Below are 20,040 nucleotides of genomic sequence, written 5' to 3' on the forward strand. Positions count from 1 at the left end.
TGGTGTTTTTATTTAGTGGAAAAAAAAAATTCAAAAAGGTAGAAAAGTGTTGAGAAGTTGAGAAGGCTCTCTGATGTGAATTGAGGTAACTAGGTAGGTAGGTAAGTCGACAGATAGCCAGACAGACAGTCAGCTATAGATATATATAGATTCCTCGATAAATACTAGAGCTGCAAGTAATGATTATTTTAGTAATAGATTAATCAGTTAATTATTTTGTTGATTAATTGATTAATTGGATAAAAAAATGTTTAAATTTCCAATCCAACATTCAAAAACAGGAGATTACTTAAAATTGCCTGCAAAAAGATGTAAGAAAAACTATCAAGATGTTCTTTGTTGGTACTTATGGTACGTACAGTATCATAACATTTTCCCAATGAGTGTGAAGTACGATACTATCCACCTAACACCCCATGAGCCTTTACGTGACTTCTGTGTGCGACTGGTTGTTGTGTTGCACTTTGTTATTTTTGCTGAGCGATGGTGTTATATCGAAGTGTTTGTGAATGCACGCGACTGACCGTGATCGCGGAAGCAGTCGGGAGAGCGGACGTTATGCTACTCTTTGCCTCAGGCTGTTGTTGCTCTGTTTTGGTATTAGCTGCGACCCACAGTGCGGTGTTTGTGATAATGTGACGTGATTTCTAAAAAGTCCTTTTGGACGACGTCATTTAAGGGGCATGGTAGCCACACGGCCAGAGCCGGGTTTTAGTGAACAAGGTGTCTTATTTCCGGGTTACAAAAATAGACACCAAAATAACTCATATTTAATAAGAAATAAGACTGTTATTGTGTTAAAGGTAAGTTTTAATCATATACATACTTATAGTTGACTGTGGAAAGCTTAAAAATAGAATGATATGTGGCCCCTTTAAGTTAATTAAATTTGCAATCAATCTTTAAGAAATGTTTTTTGTTCAACATTTATTTAGGTACAATTATTATAGATTTTTGTAAGTGCAATACATTTGAACCACACATTCGAATCACGTTTTTACATACATTTTATGTGTAATATATTTTAAGTACAATTTTTAGTTTCTTATGTTCGGGCGCAGTGTTAATGCTCAATAATGTTATAGTGACATAAAGTCACCTTTTTAGGAATAAAACGTTCTCCTTTTTGTTGATCCACACTCCACACCACCAGGTGTCAGTGATGCACCAAATCTTATTTGCCAAGCGCCGAGAATCACCAAGCGAGGAAGAAGATGCGCGCTTAGATGAAAACATGTCGGCAGAGGTTTTCCGCTTAGTTGAATGGTAAGTGGTGACGGCTTGTCTTGTTGTCATCGCAATATGGCGATTCCCCGGAAAAGAATACGACCCAGTCATGCCGACCGAAGTTCACCCGCCAGCTTCCCCACGGGCTGCCAGCCGAGTGAAGCCAACGAGACAGGCTGTGCTTTTGTGGAGGGTGCAGTACTTCGCATCACCATGAAAAACTTCCTGTAAGTTACTCGTCGGAAACAGTACACTTTTAGTCAAGTCAATATGGCTTGTATGTCACAACTGCCACAACGCAGCAACAAACACCTCGACTCGTGTCGTTATTGCCGAGTTAGCGTTCTGTCAGCTGGTTGAGTGATTCCCACTTCCAAGCCAGTGTCCCGTCAGATTATTTATTTATTTAAAATAATGCTAGTTTCTTTATTTATAACAATCAATGGAATCGGGTACAGTGCAAAATATCCTTCATAAAAATTGTCAGTCTTGCATGCAACGTACCTGGACATGATATTTTCGTAAAATTAACAGAAAACTCACTCTGTCGAATTTTACTTGAGTAAAAATTTTAAAGTACCTGACATGTATCTGACATTTGCTGTACTTGAATATCAGAAGTAATATTCGGATATGTGCAGTGGTGCCTTGATGATGATGGTGATGATCTGTGGGGGTCGTAATTTGAATGGCATCCGGCTCCCCCCATCTCTACAGTACACGCACAGATGAAAAAATACACGCGGGTGGAATATTGAATGATATGCAAAAAAGAATACAAAACCGGCAAAGAATAATTACAGTTAAGGAAACAGAGAATTTAAAAGATAAATCTTGCATTGCACAAATGAAAGATTTTTTTTTTTTTTTTTACGAAAACGCATTGCAATCATTTGGCTTTGTTTCCAAGCGTGCCTGCTTTCTTTTAAGGACTCGATTCTTAAATTATTTCGAAAGTTTTACCTTCTGGCCTTCTTTGATACAAAATGTCTTATGATGTCTTTGTATAATCTGCTTCTCAACTGTTTGTTTGATGCCGAGGCCAGTTAATCTCGCCTGGGACATCGTTTTTAGTGACTTTATATTAATTTGCGCTATGAAAATGCATCTCTTGGGACACAGTCCACAGGTGTCAAACTCAAGGGGGCGGGTCCAGCTGGGCACATAATTTTACATGGCCCGCCAAGGCAAACCATATGCGCCAACTTAATGTTTCTTGATAATATACCAAAAATTTCAAATTGTCTTCACTTTTAATAACATTGAGTTATTACAGGTATTTTTTTGTTACCAACCCCCCTTTTAAAGTAAATTGAAAAGTACTAGAACAAACTTTTTTTTTTACTGGCTTCTGATTTCAAAAGTTAGAAATGATCCATCATTGCATTATGTATATATGATAATATAAAGCGATGCATTTATACGGGTTCACAGTCGTAATGGTCCTCCGAGGGAGACCATAACTATGTGGCCGGTGACAGAAATGAGTTTGACACTCCTGTTTTATACAGAGGGCGACTCCACAAGGGGGCGCACATTTCCAGATGCCATGTCACGCAATAGAAGATCCATTTCAAACAGAAGAATGGAAAGACATTTCATCTAACATTTATTTTTCCAAATGTTGGGGTGCAGAGGAAAAACCCCTGCAAGCACAGGGAGCATACGAACCCCAACCCTACTCCTAACCCCATAAGAGAATCTCAGAGCTGGAACTTAGAACTGTGAGGCTGATCTCTCGCCCATGGCACTGCCATCAATTTGATAATGCATACTCACAAAAAACAATTAAAACCTGATGTAAAAAGTACAATCGGTGAGAATGTAAATGTAAAGCAATATGTTATGAAAATGACAGAATACTGAAATGTATCATGTATGCTCCTGCTGGTATGTTATTCTCTTTTTCAGTTTATTGTACTTACTTATTTAAATTTAATTTTGCACGCTGCTGTGTATTTTTCTTGCTCTTACAGGACGTACGACTACACAGTGGTTCGTCCTGGACCAAATCTGAACATGGTTATTGGAGCCAATGGAACCGGCAAGTCCAGCATTGTGTGTGCCATCTGTCTAAGCCTGGCAGGCAAGACCACTGTCCTGGAAAGAGACGACAAGGTCAAAAGTCACAGGCGGATAGTTGAACCGATTGAAAGGAACAAATGATTACAAAATGCTTGTTGAGTTCTTTTTTTTTTCAGACTGTTGTGGACGTCATCACAATATCAATGACGACTTTGTCTTGTAGGTCGGGGGCTACGTGAAAAAAGGATGTGCCCAAGGATCTGTTGAAATTGAACTGTAAGTTGTCTGTGACGTGGTGGAATTTCAGACATAGTTCTTATTAAGTTACTGGCTGCTTAACTGAATTGTGTGTTGCTTGTATTAGTAGCACAGACATGTTTTAAGGGGAAATGGATACTGTGTTGTAGAGCTGATGATGTTGCATTTTATACATAGCTCTGATGTAAAATTCCTTCTGCAAACCTGATGATGGAGGTTTACTTCCCCGTCCGACCATTTTAAAGTCAATGCTTTGCTCCCTTATCCGATATAAAAAAAAAAACAATCCAATGCGATTATAAAAGCGTCAGTGATTCAGTTAGCACACAATTGTGAATTGAGTATCTAGTAGTTCCGCCTTCCTGTGCAGCCTGAATGCATTGCGAGATGAAATATGTCAACACCTCTGATTGTTTGATGTCAGTGAGTGTGTCTGCATGTAATGCTATTTAGTTAGTTATATAAAGTTTTATACACAAATTAGTTAATGTTTGATTTGGGAAAAAAAGGTAGAAAGGTAGGCCTGTTAAGATTAATATCATTAATATGCATTATGGTTAGATTTGATATTTTCAAGGCCATCAGTGTGTTCAAATGATATGCCATTTCTTCAAATTCCACAGTTGTTTTAGTTGCTGTTTGCGTTTTATCAGCTTCATTTAAAAATAACAACAGTAATAACTACAATAATAAAATGTCCCAACGCGAGACTCTCTATTTACAAATCCAAATTCTTTTCAGTTTCAAGAATGGTGGCAATATAATAATTAATCGAGAGATCCATGTGGAAAACAACAAGTCCGTGTGGAGGCTGAACGGAGGAATTTGTAACCAGAAAACGGTTGAGGAGGAAGTCAAGGCTCTGCAAATCCAGGTCAACAACCTTTGCCAGTTCCTGCCTCAGGTATGTTTCAGTCTGGAGTCTCTGGACTCAAATAATCATAAAACGGCAGAACATTTGTGCCAGTCTTTTTGGGCTCCCCTTGAATGCCTTTGATTTCTCTGCGCCAGGAAAAAGTGGGGCAATTTGCCAAAATGTCCAAAATCGAATTGCTGGAGGCAACCGAGAAGTCAGTGGGTCCCCCGCAGCTGTACGAGTATCACTGCGAGCTCAAAAGCTTTCGCACCAAAGATAGAGAAATGGAGGTAAACGCCTACAACGGAGCCTTAGTTTTGTTCAGTATGACAGCCTCACTAAGCCATTGAAGATAAGAACAAATACTCAAGATGGACTACTTGAACGTTTTTTTTTTTTTGTTCTGTAACAGAAAGGATCATATTTTTCTCTTATTGTTTTTTTTTCAGAATGCTATAAAGGAGAGAACCAGCTACCTAGAGAAAACCAAGCAGAGATTTGAGAGAAACAAACTTGACGAGAACCGCTATTATGAGAAGCAGAGGCATCTGGATGTGATTGAGTTGCTTGAGAAGAAGACACCCTGGGTGGTGAGTAAGCTTGCAAAGATGTGGAAAATTTACAGTCAGAATCCATGGGATCTTAAGTTGGGGAATATTTCAAAATATTTTAAATAAGATTTATGGAAATGAACTGTGAATTGAGGTTTATTTAATGGAAAGTGATCATATTCAGGTATAAATAGAAACATTTTTCATTGGCAGCAAACATCAGTGCAAAATGATACAATTAAAAGCATGTTATCATCAAATTAATGAATAAGTATAACTTTGAATGAATGAATGAATGATTTATTTGAACATGCAACATAAACAATAATTACAATAACAATGAAAATAAAAGAAATAATAATAGAAATACCAACAACAATCAAAACTTGCCAAAGCGCACACCTAACAAAAAGTCTTCCATGCTCAAAAGGGAGTGGGAAGAAGTCTCGACTTATTCAATCCCAGCCCTTCTCCATTTTTTGTTAATTTATACCTCTATTCATCATCTATGGCAAAATGATAATGAAGATAATAATAGTTATAATGATAATAATAGTAATGAACCACATATAAAGTAATACTTTTCAGGTACATCATTAAAAAAAAAAATCACATAGACAAGGTCCAAAACCCATCAGTCAATAACAGCAAAACACATCTAAATACAAATCAACAATTCTCTTATACACCTAGTGAGTCCCTCCCACTCCCGTTACCTTTATATTCCATGAATATATAACATTTATATTTTATTTTAAATTGAAATAACTTTGAAATATTTTATTAAGCAATAGATTCTTTCATTGAAGAACAATAACATGAATGTTGAGTTCATTAAATTAATAAATAAATAATAAATTGGAAAACTGGAAAACCGTTAGTTCTAATGGAAAAATTACAGCTTGGAAAATTTCGAGATTTTTGCAACTCTCGTGGCACTGGTGAGTGGCGGACATAAACCCTGGCGCATGTTCATTCAAAAATTCAACCCTCTGCTTGCAGGAGTACGAAACCACCCGCAAAGAGCTTGAGGGTGTGAAGAAGGAACGAGACGAGGCTAAAAGGCAGCTCTCCGTCCTCAAGCAGTCCCAAGTGCCCATGTTGACCAAGCTCCGGGACATTGAGGAGCAGCTGAAGCCTAGTGACGCGCAAATGAAGGCAAAGGTGACCCATTTTGGATCCTACATAAAGCAGAATTATCCATATCTAGCTTTATCTGCAGCTATTTTTTGTTATACTCTTGTCAGCGTGTAACTTAACTTTCAGAGTGCTGCCATCAGAGAAGCGTCCTTGAAATGCAAACAAAAACAAGATCAATTGGATGGAATTCACAAAGAGGTGAGTGACAAATTGCAGACCTCTGCCGAGGTGGTGGCTTGCGTATCAACACAAAGCATTCCTGGCCAAGAACAGTATGAGGAAAAGGAAAGGAAGAGAAAAAAAATGTAGCAAAATAATCTATACACCAATAGGTACACACAGACAGACAAGCAAAAAATGATTTCAATCCCAGCGCCTGCGGCAAAGCAGTCCTTACTTCATTTAAACATGACTCGTGCGACTACTCAGCTTTAAAATGGCCTCCGCAACTCATACGGCGACAAACCGGAAGGTGCAACGACATACAAAAAGGCTAAGATGTTGAAAAGTGAAAAATATGTCACAGCTCAGCTTCACAAAACAGGTGATCTGTGATTGGTTGTTACCTTAGCCCCGAGAAACCGTGATGTCATTTTCAGTCGACAGCAAGTGACAAAATGGCCACCCCCTGAGATGGCTACAAACACTTATTCCACAAAGGCAATATTTATCAGAATGTCATTGTTTAGACAGAACACATTCTTGTATTCTTGTATTCTTTTGGGGTTGACTTCCTCTTGTCTTCTTGGTCTCGTAATGTCAAAATGTCACCAATATTATGAAGACTGCTTAAATCGCCATTCGAATTGAAATAGAAATGTATTGGTTGATTCATGGCTCAAATACCTGTTTTGAATTAGGCTTTTTTACTTCTTGTTGGAGAACAGCAAGTTGTGCACAAAGTACTAAAACATCCAACTGTTGGACATATCTATTCAAAAGTTTAGAGAAGGTCAAATTAAGTTGAGCTATAAATGCTATACTGTAGTGCATTTCAGGTTCATCCAGAAATTTCACCCTGAAGCCCAGTAAAGGTTTTAGAAGTAGTTTAAAAACACATGATGTACTGATGTGTTAAATTGTTTAAAAAAAAAAATGACTACCCCTGTCCGCAGATTGAAAATATCAAACAGGCTTTTAAAATGAAGCAGACAGAAGAAGAAGATCAGAAGAAGCGCATCAGAAATGTCAAGTTGATGATCGAGGACTTGAAAGTCGGGCTTGCCGAAGTCGACAACCAACCCGACGTGACGCCGAGGATCAGTGAAGTCAATGCCGAGTTGAGGCACATCCTGCTAGAGAGGGGCAAAGTGGAAGAAGAGAAAACCAGCCTGCGCCGGGAGAAGGACAACTTGTCCGCGGAGTTGAGAGGCAAGTATCAAGGACACGTGATGTTGAGAGCAGCAGGTCATTTTATTTTGTGGTGATTGGCAGTGCTGGAGAAAAAGCTCAGCGACATGAACAACATGATGACGGTAAAAGAGGAGAAGCTGCGCGGACGCCACAGGGACACGCACACGGCTGTGCAGTGGCTCAGGCAGAACAGAAACCTCTTCAGTGGAAACGTCTACGAGCCCTTGATGCTTGTGGTGAGTCGACCCGGACTCGTCAAATAGTCGCCCAAGAAGTCGGCGAGTTGCCAACACGGAATGTGCTTTTGTGAACGAGCGGCTTTCTCTTCGCAGCCATGTTGTTGATGCCAGCGAGCGCGGACGGGATTCGCTTCAACATCATCTACTAATTGTCCCCCAGCACAAATGCTTATATATGCTTTGTAATTTGGATTCCTCAGATCAACATGAAAGATCATCGCTTTGCCAAGTACATGGAGAATCACATCTCCTTCAATGACCTTCGGGCCTTTGTCTTCCAGAAGAAAGACGACATGGCAAATTTCATGACAGAGGTGAGGACGCGTCAACAAATACAATACGAATCAAATTTGCCCCCCGGATAATGTATAATCTAAGTATGAATGTTTGTGATATTTCAGGTGCGTGACAACATGAACTTGAGAGTCAATGCTATTGTTGCTCCAACAGAGACGTGCTCAAGAGCTACTCCATCGCGCCATATTGAGTCCTTGAGGTAAGAGTACAAAAAATCATTACACATCAATTCAAGTTGGGACCTTTACACAATGACCTCTACATTGGAGAGACCAAGCAATGCTGAAGGCCTCTTTATCCACCTTTATCCTCCTTTAAAAGGGAAGTCAACGCAAACATTTTTTTTCCAAGACTATGTTCTATGCAAGCCCACTAGTTGAAACAGGGCATTCTGAATAACTATTACGTTTGTGGAATAAGTGTTAATGCACTCGTTTTCAGTCATCTCTAGGGGCGGCCATTTTGTCTTCTGTCGACTGAAAATGACATCACAACTGCTCACAACGACCAATCACGGCTCAGATTCAGAAAACAGGTCAGTCGTGATTGGTTGTTGTGAGCAGTTGTGATGTCATTTTCAGTCGACAGAAGACAAAATGGCCACCCCTAGAGATGGCTGAAAACGAGTGCATTTCGCTGCTTAACTCATATTCCACATACGTAAAATTAATCAGAATGCCGTGTTTCAACTAGTGGGCCTGCTGCGAACATATGTTCAAGTGTGATTGGTTAATAATCTGTAAGTAGACTGTTGCTGTCCCACCGCTAACATCAATGTTAGCTATTTCTTTAGCGGATCATCTTTTGCATTTTTGTAATTTCCCTTGTTTGCCATTGCAGGCGTTTTGGGTTCTTCACCTATTTGCGCGAGACCTTCGATGCCCCCGATGAGGTGATGAGCTACCTGTGTTATCAGTATAAAGTGCACGAGATCCCCATAGGCAATGAGCAGACCGAAGCCATGATAAAAACGGTATTAACGTAAAAAAAAAAAAAACTTTACAAGTCACGTTACCGTTGGATACAATCCAGGAATGAGGATGGAATTCTGCACGTATTTTGCAGGTGATAGAGGAGCCTTACATCAAGGTGCTGTACACAAATGACCAGAAGTATACAGTAAAGAAGTCCTTCTACTCCAACATTACTTCTACCAAAAACACCACAGTGTATCCGCCCAAGTACCTCAGCATCACCGTGGACGCTGAGCAGAAACGGCAGCTGGAGCAGCAGATAAAGGTGAGAGGCACCTGCGATATTTAAGTGCACTCAAGCTGACTCAAGGATTTGAAAATGAGCTGTGATTTCAACTGCCTTCAGAGGTTACTTGGTTTCATATCACGATGACCAAAATATGTGGAAAAATATCAAATTAGGAACTTGGGCCGGGCGATGTGGCTGAAAAATATATCACTATATACTGTAACGATTTCATGTCAGTCTGTTTTATTCATTCATTCATTCATTTATTTATTTATTTATTTATTTATTTATTTATTTTTATTAAATGGATCAAAGGTAAACTACAACATCACTATCCAGAGAAAATCTACCATTCAAAATATCTGGTAGAAAAACCTTTTTCAGGGAATATACACAGTTGTGTACATTCATTGTTTACATACGTTGTGCATTTATTTCAGTTGACCTACCGTCTTAGGGCTAATCGTTGTTGAAATAAGACTTATTTCATTGTTTCCCTTACCTCATTGTGGATTTACTGCGATTCTAAGGCTGAGCGTCTGAGCCGGCTTACACCGGAGCTAGCATGTCATTGACAGAGAACTGCATTACTTCCACACCATGTACTTACCCAGTGGTGTTTAGTCATGTTAATATGTACAATATAGTATTGCAGTGAGGCAACTGGTCATTTATTTCAAAAACGTTAAGCCACACTTGCGCACATTCATGCGTGCTTGCGTGCGCGCAGGTCTTTGCTGGTTCGGCAACTGCTTCGTCAGATTAGCGGGTGAGCACTTGGTGGACTAGGCCCACAATGCGTACGTATTTGCTCAAAATCTCCTCTTACGCGCTTTTAATTTTGGCACAAATTTAACGCCATACAACCCGCAGCAGGGGCTTGCCAATCCCATTTTTAGAAGTGCTGAAGTCCTCCTAAAGAGAATCCAACAGAGCTGGGCATTTTACTAAAAATGTGCAGTCCGTTTATTGCCTTCCGACTACAGCCGGGGTACCCTTCCGCCGTCCTTTTATCCGCCATTTTGTCCGGCTGGACCAAATCGTAATCGCCTATCGGTCGATCCGTCTATCATTTTAAATGCGCATCCATCATGCTTTTGTTGACCAACGCGGCACGCTATTAGGACCCATTAGCTGACCAAAAACATGCCTGATGTAAAATACACGAATCAAGCAGCAAACTTACCTGCATCAAACGAGACAATAATCATCAATGTCAGGTTATAGATGATTAAATACAGTCAAAAATCCACTCCTGCTCATGCTTAATCGGTCTTTTCCTTTAATTTCCCGTTTGTCGTTTCTCACCTACAAAATGGGCGTCCTTCATAGGCGAATAGGCGGACCGGTCTGTTGGCTAGGCGGAATGCTCTGCTCCGGAATCCAAGCGCCCCCAAAATATTAGAGATCTTTATATTGTTTTTTTTTCTGTATGTTACTTTTGACCTAGCTAGAAAATTGTAAAAAAAAACAACGACAACAAAATAAACAAACAGATGGTAATTGTTTGAAATGCAATATTTGATCAAAAATACAGTAAATCCCCCTTTTGCTTAAAAAACGTTTTGGCCTCGAAGGCGCTCGCATGCACCCTCTCTTTTGCTCTCTCGCTCTTAAAGGGACCGCGCACAGCAAATCAAAAATGTAATATACTGAAATCCTTTTGATCGCCACCCTTTCCGCAGATTTGCCAGTCAAGGGTACGAGACATTGATGAGCAGATGAACACGTTGCAAAGAGAAGCGACCGCACTAGATCGCCGTGACAACGAACTGTTGACGGAGAAGAAGGCCCTCTTGGAATTGAAGGGCAAAAAGAGACAACTGGAGCAGAAAATCAGCACCAAACAGGACAGGTATGATCAAAACTCACTGGTGGCTCTCTGAGCTTGAGCTTCTAAAGTTTGGACTACAAGCCGCGCCTTTCCTCATCCACTTTTAAGCCATTTATGGATTTAACCTTGTTTTCAGTTCATGAATTTGATCAACTTTTGAAATCAAATCTGCACATATTGAAGGATTACGATTTGTATTTACATCTGGTGTCCTCAAGTGTATCCTCTCATCTATGACGCCGCCTTCCAAGTTGAAGACGATTCACCTGGCCGTTGAAAAAGGCAAACGATATGTCAAATCCAAAGATTGTTACTTATTTTTTCTGGGCATATTTCATTGTGGCATGAACATTATTATTGCATCCGTGTTATTTTGTGCTGTTTCAATGTGGTTTGCTATGTTTGGCAGTTTTTTGTTTTTTTTCTGCCTTCCCCGAACATTGTTTAGCTCGGCACTGAGCTCTTGTCTCAAGCTGTGTATTTGTGACCATAAGTGTTCATTGAAAGTAGAGGTGTCAAAATGAATCGATTAACTGTCAATCTAATTAACTGACAACCATTTTGATCATCTATTAATGTTTAGAGCCATTGTTTAACATAAAATCGTCAAAATCATCTGATTTCGCCCTCACAAAAGTAAATATACTTTGATTCATCGAATCCTTTATGAAAGCTGTCTAAATATTTGTTGTGTTTGACCAAAATAATAAAACATTTGCAAACATCTGCTTTTACATTGGAAAATGGTACGGATCAAACCAGAATTTCTGGAAGTTTAATTATTGTTAATTTTTAATCAATTACAAGAAGATTCATTATTTGCAGTCTTATGTGAAAAACCTGTAATTGACAATCACGTAGTTAACATGAATCGTATAGCAAACTAGAAGCCCTTCGCATTAATCTGTATCCAAGAAGTAGCTCTTAATTCCAAAAACATTGGTGAGTACAACATCACTCCCTCTCATGGGGTATTTCTTAATTCTTATTTCATCATTAAACAATACCAAATAACAGCAACAACAATCGGTTATCAAATAATGACCAGGGGGGAAAAAAGATTTTTCAATTCATTTTAAGGCGAAATAATTTAATCTAACAACAGTTACTTTAACACAAACTGCAGTAACACACATGAATAGAATAAAACCTTTATTTAACGTCATCTTAAATTGAGTTTACTTGACATCATCAATCACTTAATGTAGTGGGGGCGGCTTATAAACCGGCATGCTCCAAAGACCGACTCATATGGTATTTACTTGGAGTCTGATGGACCACTTCCATGTGTTTTATAGGCTGAGGCAGCTGGAGCAAAGTGGAATTGACTTGAAGAAGATTGAGGCAGAGACAAAAGAGAAAATAATTGCTGTCAATTCCCGGAAGATATCCATAGTTACTGCATTGTTGACACAAATGAAGGTAAGGCTGAAAGAACCGGAATGCCCGTGCGGCAACTCTGATACGTCTTTTGAGGTTTATACATTTTGTGCGTGGAATTTCATGCCAACCCATTGTTTATGATTTATGACGCCGAATTTTGGAGCGAATCTACACATTAGTACCATAATCATACAATCATAGCGACAGCTATGGAGGCAACTGGCAATGTATTTTAACAACGTTATACACATCCAGCTCACATTAGTGCACGCATGCGTCTTTGCAGGAATGTAGAACTGAAGAGGCTTTCTCCAGAAGTTCAAATTCTCGGGGACGAATCCACTTGTCCGTCTCCCGCTCCATTCTTCCCGTACTTGTGAACAATACCCAAAGTTTTACTTGAACTTGGAGCACAATCTCATCCCCAACCCAAAGCGGGCACCGTGGTCGGGAGTCAGGCGCTGATTTTCAGCACACACGCCACCGCAAACTCCTCCAATAAGACGTAGAGGTCATGTTTTGACAAAGAGAACAGAACTTCTGCATCAACGTCTGCAAAGAGTTGAATCAAGGCAAAGGGAATCCAAAAGGCTTCTTCCGGTCAAAATTTGACGTGCCGTTCCACTATTTACATGTCACCGGTGTTAAATGAACACGCCTTTATGATTAAAGGTGAAATGTCTTCCACCAGCCAAAACGAGTCCAGTTGCCTTGATTCAACTTTTGCGGATTACCGCGACCTGGATGGCTGAGGCACTACAGACATGTTTAAATGAATATTGGCCCTAGGTGTGTTTAAGAGTCCTTTGGTGTTCCCTGTTATCGTGAGAACGTCATTGTGACTTCACTTGTCGCTGGTTGGTCCGTCCACCTCTAGCTGCGAGCCAAGTTGACCATGGAGAAGGTGTACCTGGCATTGGAGATGGTGGGGCTGGTGGCAGAGAAGGCCAAGCTGGAGACCACATGTAGAGAAGGCGCAAATGGACTCAAAAGCATGAATGTAAATATTGGAGCCACCACCAGTAGCTGCTCACCATCTTCGAGCTACGCGTGGCTGATATTACCATTGGATGTATGTGTTTGTTTGTGTAGCAAAAATGCAGCCAGCTGGAGGAGAGTACTGTCGCGCTGAAACAACAATGCAAAGAGATCTTGAAGAAAGCCAAATCCGTCTGCAAGATGCAGCCCGACGAGGCGTTACCGGAACACCTCCATTATGTCAGCCTCTCCCTGTCCACCAGATATCCTACTTATCGTGTGATCTTAGGCTAGGTTCACACCGTAGGTCTTAATGCTCAATTGGGATTTTTTTTTTGTGTCAACGTTCATATTACATTATAAATGCGAGCTGGGTCTTTGCCGTATGAACACATGCGTCGCCAAAGTAACGCGCATGTGCAGAAGAAGAGACGACGTCACTCCCGAGTCCCGACGTTGTGTTAGCGGAAGTAAATGTGATCCAGCGTGTCCCGGCATTTATACAGCCAAGCGATTAGGTAGCAGGTAGAAATAAATACAGTATTGGGGGAAAATCACGAGGCGGGGCTTTGATATCTCATTTCATGGAGAAATCACTAACGATGACGTCGCGTCGTAACCGTGCGTAAAAAAATGAATCGAGCTGAGCCGTGGTTGAATTGCTACGATCGCCATAAATTTACCACTTTATGCTTCATGTTTCAAGTGGGAATAAATTAAAGTAAAATATGAAGTCAATAGTGTTACTCAAAACAACTTTGCACATTCAAGTTTCCCTCTGCCTGCGCAAAGGGAATTTTGGGCTCCGGATGACGTCAATGTCGGATAGATGCGAACCGGCCGTTGGAACCGCGAACGCATTGGAAAAGATCGGATACGTATCCGATCTAGGACCACATACGAAAGCGACCCAGGTCGCATTTGAAAAAATCGGAATTGAGACGTTCAGACTGTCATAAAAAAATCAGACACAGGTCGCTTATGGGCAAAAAAATCAGATCTTGGTCGCATTTGCCTGCGGTGTGAACCTAGCCTTATTGGCATGTGAGTGCAGTTGCTACACGGCAATTGTTTTGTGAATGCAGGCTTTCAGTAAACTGCCCGATACACTGGACGAGTTGGACGCCATGTTGAATGAAGAACGATCCAGAGCCGAGTGCTTTCCCGGACTCAGTAAAAAGGTGAGGACGCGTCGCAGTCACGCCCGAGAAAGGGTGAATCCCTCCTAACTCAGTTTAGCTGCCAAATCAAGGGTGGAGAAATTCTTGAGTGGGAGTGGTGAGGTGATGCAAATGACACAAAATTTGTTGGATTTTGTAGTGGCAAAATTGGCAACGGCTCCCTTACTTATTATTTTGGGAAATAGTTAGCTACCAAAGGATTGAATTTGTTGCTTGAATTAAGGCACCAGGACCAAAGCCGGAAAATCGTTCATTACTGGTGCTAAATTATCTCAAATGACAGACAAGGTTTGTATGTCGGGGAGTGGCTAAATAATCTGGAAGGCATTTATTTTTAAGGAATATGTTCTCAAATGAGTTTGAAATCATATTAAAGTGTTTTGGGAACATTTGTGGTATTTTTATGGTATATTTCATTAATTTAGGCAGTTCCAAGCATTTTTAGGGGTGCATCACTTACTATTTGTGGCAGAGCTAAGTGTTATTGTACAAGACATGTAAAAATCAATTTGACATCATACGTCTGCTTTAAAATTAAGGAGAAGAGTGTTTCATCAGAGATTTTTATGAAAGAGTTTAACATCAATATTAAATTGAAACTCAGAATTTGTTGTGTATGACCTTGATTGTTGTTGTGTCCGAGGTTGTCGAGGAGTGCAGCAAGCGGGAGCAGGAAATCAGAGAGCTGGAACAAGAGCTGACCGAGAAGAACGACGCCTTAACTGCTTTCAGACAGAGGATGTCACAGGTACACCACTAGATACTATTGCAGGCGTCTTTTGGGTGAAATGTCAAGATGAAGCTAAAACGCACTCTGAACTTTAGGCACTTTAGATTGGTTAATAATTTGTAAAAAAAAAAAAAAAAAGAAAAAAAAGAACATTCCACGTGTGGATTGACCCATTGTATAGATTTGTGAAAAATGTGAAATTTACCAAATTGTCATTGTAGGTTTCGGCCCGACGCCGGCGATATAAAAGTCTCACCCATGTATAAGTTGCAAGACCAGCCAAACTATGAAAAAACGTGTGACATATTGTCCGAAAAATATGGTGTGTAAACATGTTTTTCTATGCATGTGTGTGTTTTGTACAGGCTAAGGAAAATTGGCTCAACCCTCTGAAACAGCTGGTGGAGCAAATTAATGACAAGTTCAGTGATTTCTTCCACGCCATAAAGTGTGCAGGAGAAGTGGATTTGCACTTTGACAATGAGGTAACACACCTGTTTTTCACCTTTTGATTTGCCCCCCTTTTAAGCATGCCTGTTTCTATCCTTTACTTCATGAATGGCTAGCTTTCTGTTTTGCATCGCAATTGTGGAGTCCGTGGCTTGAGCTGCTCGATGCGGTTTTGATCACACAAGGATTTGCCATTGTAAATATTGAGCAAGTTTAAAGGAGACATTTTTTTTCACAATCCAGTCACATGTCTATGTCGTGCTTTCGTCAAAATAGCCCAGGCATTAAGGATTATTTTTACAGTGAATATTTAGCCATACAAAAATTATCTTATTATAGGGGCTTATCTGTCTCATGCAGTGCGCACCAGCCCTCATCCCTCCCCACATACTCCTCGGCCAACCTGGCTTTCGTTAAATTGGCGGCCAATGGACTGGATGTTGTATGGCCGCCACATATTTTTTTCAAGAATATCTGCTATGCAAGCCCATTAGTTGAAACAAGGCATTCTGATAAATATTGCGTTTGTGGAATAAGAGTTAATCCACCCATGTTTAGCCATCTCTGGGGGCGGCCATTTTGTCACTTCTGTCGACTGAAAATGACATCACAGGTGCTCAGGGCTCAGGCAACTCACCGGTTTTCTGAAGCTCAGCCACGATTGGCCGTTATCTGAGCCCTGAGCATCTGTGATGTCATTTTCAGTCGACAGATGTGACAAAATGGCCGCCCCCTTAGCTGGCTAAAAAGGGGTGGATTTTGCTGCTTAACTCATATTCCACAAACGCAATATTAATCAGAATGCCGTGTTTCAACTAGTGGGGCTGCTTAGAACATATTCTTGAAAAAAAAGAGATATGTTTGGATTGACTTCCGCTTTAATCGTTTTTTTTTGCTAACTTTGATGGGAATGTGATGGTTAAATTCAGGCAGATTATTGATATGTGCACTTCCATTTTAGCCACCATTTAATATTCATAATGTGTTCACATTCATGCGCTGTAATAAGTCAACGTCTCTTTTCGTATTGGCTTGGTGCTGCCGGTCCGCCGCAGGAGGAATATGACAAGTATGGCATCAACATTCGGGTCAAGTTCCACGAAAGCAGTCAGCTGCATGAGCTGACGCAATTCCATCAGAGTGGAGGGGAGCGCAGCGTCTCCACCATGTTGTACCTCATGGCCCTGCAGGAGCTCAACCGCTGCCCCTTCAGAGTGGTTGATGAGATCAACCAGGTAACCTACACGCACACTGACACCATTCAAATGTTTGGGGTTCACCAGACTATCATTCCATGTTTTCGGTGAAACGACATAGACATACTATGTACGCCGCATCATAGCTACATTAGCGACTATATATATTATATTAGTGTGGTATGTGTAGGAACATTTCCGAAACTATCCGTCAAACGATAGCGTGTGTATTTGTTGTCACTACAAATGTATATGTAATAACGGTGCTAACAGTTATATTTCACTTACCGTCTGTGTTAAGTGTCCACAAAGGACTTATTCCAGGGTGACACAAATGACAGTATATCATTTTTTATTTTTTTTTTCATTCTGATTGCGATAGTAGCTGGAATTGGCAGACATTTGCATACTGCACATCAATTTTCTGAAATGTTCACCAGAAATGTAAACACCTTTTCTTATTCTGATTGCTACGGTAGTTGGCAGTGGTAGCCAAGCACTTACTGCACCTTAAATTCTGAAATCTGTCATTATGGAGTAATAGGTGAAGTCACATAAATATTTACCAAATCAATCAAAACAGTGCAGACATAATTTGAATTGTTAAATACTGCATAAAGAGTAGAATAGAATATCATTGTTCAATGTTTTGTAGATGTATGAAAATGTTATTTTCTCTTTTTTTTACCCCACATCACCCAACCCCCTAAAGCTGACGTAACACCTTTTTTGAAGTGTTCAAGTTTTTGTACCATCATGAGGGTGTCAGCATGACTTTGATTTTGCACGAACTTTCATATGCAGGGTTGGTTCTGCCGCTGTGTTGGCACCATTTTAATCAATGGCTACGTTTACATGGACAAATTTGCATGTGCTGTTTTTTTTCACGGACGCTAAAAATATAGATCCAATCAGGATGTGCGCGTTCATGCATCACACTTTCGATCGGAACAAATGATTTTGACATGCACGACTTATACTCCAGTGCGACTTATATATGTTTTTTTCTTCTGTATCATGCATTTTATGGCTGGTGCGACTTGTACTCCGGAGCGACGTATAGTCCGGAAAATACGGTACTCACATCACAGACATGCGCTGTAAAGACGGGTTGCTCCGAAATTTCATAAGAAGCGTTTTCATGCGCGCCGATCGGATTATCAATCACCATAAACCACCCCTTTCGTTCGGAATAAAATCTTGATCAGAATGGGCTTGATCGGATCAGAATATTCCCAAATGTGTTGATGTGAGTGTGTAACGTTATCCGATAACAATGTAAAGTATAATACCAACTTGAACGAAACAGTGCGTGGGAACTCGAGCAAGATGGCATTTTTTTTCTTTTTTAATTTCTTGAAAAGTGGTGCTTTGGTAGACACAAAGATTCTGCCTAACAGTGACGATATGTGATTTACTCCCACCTGTAATAATAACTTTTATAAGGAATTTGGTCTCTTGTCTAGGGTATGGATCCCATCAACGAGAGGCGAGCTTTTGACATTCTGGTCCGCACCGCCTGCAAAGAGAGAACTTCACAGTACTTCTTCATTACACCCAAAGTGAGTGTTTGAGCTGCAGGTTCACGTTCGACTCAGCTTTTCCTCAAAGTCACCATTTCGTCGCGTCGGTCCGCAGTTGCTGAAGAACCTCAGCTACGTCGACGAGATGACCATCCTTTGCATCCACAATGGCCCGCACATGCTTCGCTCCAACGAGTGGGACAACAGGGCGTTCCTTCGACGCTGTCGCCGGAAGAAAAAAGATCAGGCTTGATTGAAACCTTGAGTGTTCCAAAAATGCGTTCTGATGACACAGCCACGTTCACTACAATTTCATGAGACTTCAGCCCTGTTTGTGTACGTACCACGGTGATACTAAATATGGAATTTAAATGAATGCATCATTGGCATCTGGCTCCTTGCTGCAATGTTAGAATGACTACTGATCATTTTGCACTGTCCCGCTCACAATAAATGATGTGTATTTCCTGTTCTCTGATTACCATCACAGGTACCCCTCTCTGGTGGTATAAAAAAAAAAAAAAACACTTAATAGCTTATCCTGTTGAACCGGAGTGTCCAAACTATGGCCCCCTGTCTATTTTAGCGGATGTAGAGAATACTAAAATGAGCATTTGACGGCGTGTAATTCCCAAGGCGTTAAAGTCCTTCCAAACTAATTAACTGAAAGCTCTAATTTAGCAGTTTTTCTCAAAATAACTGCAATATATTAGCATATGATTTGTTGATGGTTTGTGTTCCAGCGTACGTATTATGTAATAACTTGAAGTCGAAGAATTTTAAAGCGGGCCTTGCATTCTTCCATTTTTCTGTATTTGGCCCTCAGAGGAAAACTTTAGACACCCCTGCCTTAGAAGCTTACTGAGCTGCAGTCTCATGTGCTGGCACATAACTCCAGAAATTGTTTCACTTCTATTTTGACATGTTCAACTTTGGACATTCCACTGTATGCCCCGTGTGAAGTTTGTCTCGGAATGAGAACCCATTTGAAAATGAGGCAGCATCCTAGATTGCATTGCACTTTTTGGAGGTTCTACTATGTTAATAAAAGCTTCCAAGTCGTTTCTAATATACTGTTGCTGGTGGAAGCTGTTTTGAACAAAACAAAACAGGCAGAGAGATATACGAAGTGAAAGACCAAAGAACATTAAACAGGAGCTCAGGTTTCATTGGATGTGGTTGTTTTGATGATCAAGATAAGCTATCAACCAATATCCTACAGTGCAATGCTATGTGTGTTGTCCAGCAATTTCCACATGGAACATGTCTTGAAGATTGACATTTCTTATAAATGGTGGCGGGGGGAAAAAAAAGTGCAATACTATGTGTGTTGTCCAGCAATTTCCATATGGAGCATGTCTTGAAGATTGACATTTCCTATAAATGGTGGCGGGGGAAAAAAACAGACTCAGATTCAGTGTGAGGTGGCTACCTACTTTGACTGTTTGGTTTGAGCGAGCTGTTGGCGGTATTAATACTTTCGGTACTACTACACTTAATGGCAGCTGATAGGAACATGCACAGTCTCCAACAACGGTTCAAACGAACCATCAATGAATGAACCGGGGGTGTATTGAACGTGCGCATCCGACTCTACTGCCGAGTGTGGCCGCTTT

The 20,040-nt window shown here is 40.5% G+C and overlaps 1 protein-coding gene across 1 annotated transcript; it reads left to right on the top strand.

Moving 5' to 3' along the window:
- Positions 1 to 1,163: 1,163 nt before the first annotated feature.
- On the top strand, positions 1,164 to 19,495 carry smc5 (structural maintenance of chromosomes 5). The gene is made up of 24 exons (XM_086034362.1): positions 1,164 to 1,454; positions 3,204 to 3,345; positions 3,476 to 3,528; positions 4,252 to 4,414; positions 4,522 to 4,656; positions 4,816 to 4,956; positions 5,920 to 6,081; positions 6,184 to 6,255; positions 7,173 to 7,428; positions 7,492 to 7,646; positions 7,850 to 7,963; positions 8,051 to 8,145; positions 8,787 to 8,919; positions 9,012 to 9,185; positions 10,835 to 11,004; positions 12,282 to 12,405; positions 13,244 to 13,366; positions 13,459 to 13,584; positions 14,430 to 14,525; positions 15,169 to 15,273; positions 15,621 to 15,740; positions 16,761 to 16,940; positions 18,368 to 18,463; positions 18,540 to 19,495. Exons 1-24 carry the CDS (start codon positions 1,264 to 1,266, stop codon positions 18,675 to 18,677), a joined length of 3,264 nt encoding a protein of 1,087 aa, XP_085890488.1. The 5' UTR covers positions 1,164 to 1,263; the 3' UTR covers positions 18,678 to 19,495.
- Positions 19,496 to 20,040: the final 545 nt, after the last annotated feature.

This window comes from Filicampus tigris, chromosome 1, assembly GCF_054856515.1.
Source record: "Filicampus tigris isolate MCC_2025a chromosome 1, RoL_Ftig_1.0, whole genome shotgun sequence".
NCBI lineage: Eukaryota > Metazoa > Chordata > Actinopteri > Syngnathiformes > Syngnathidae > Filicampus > Filicampus tigris.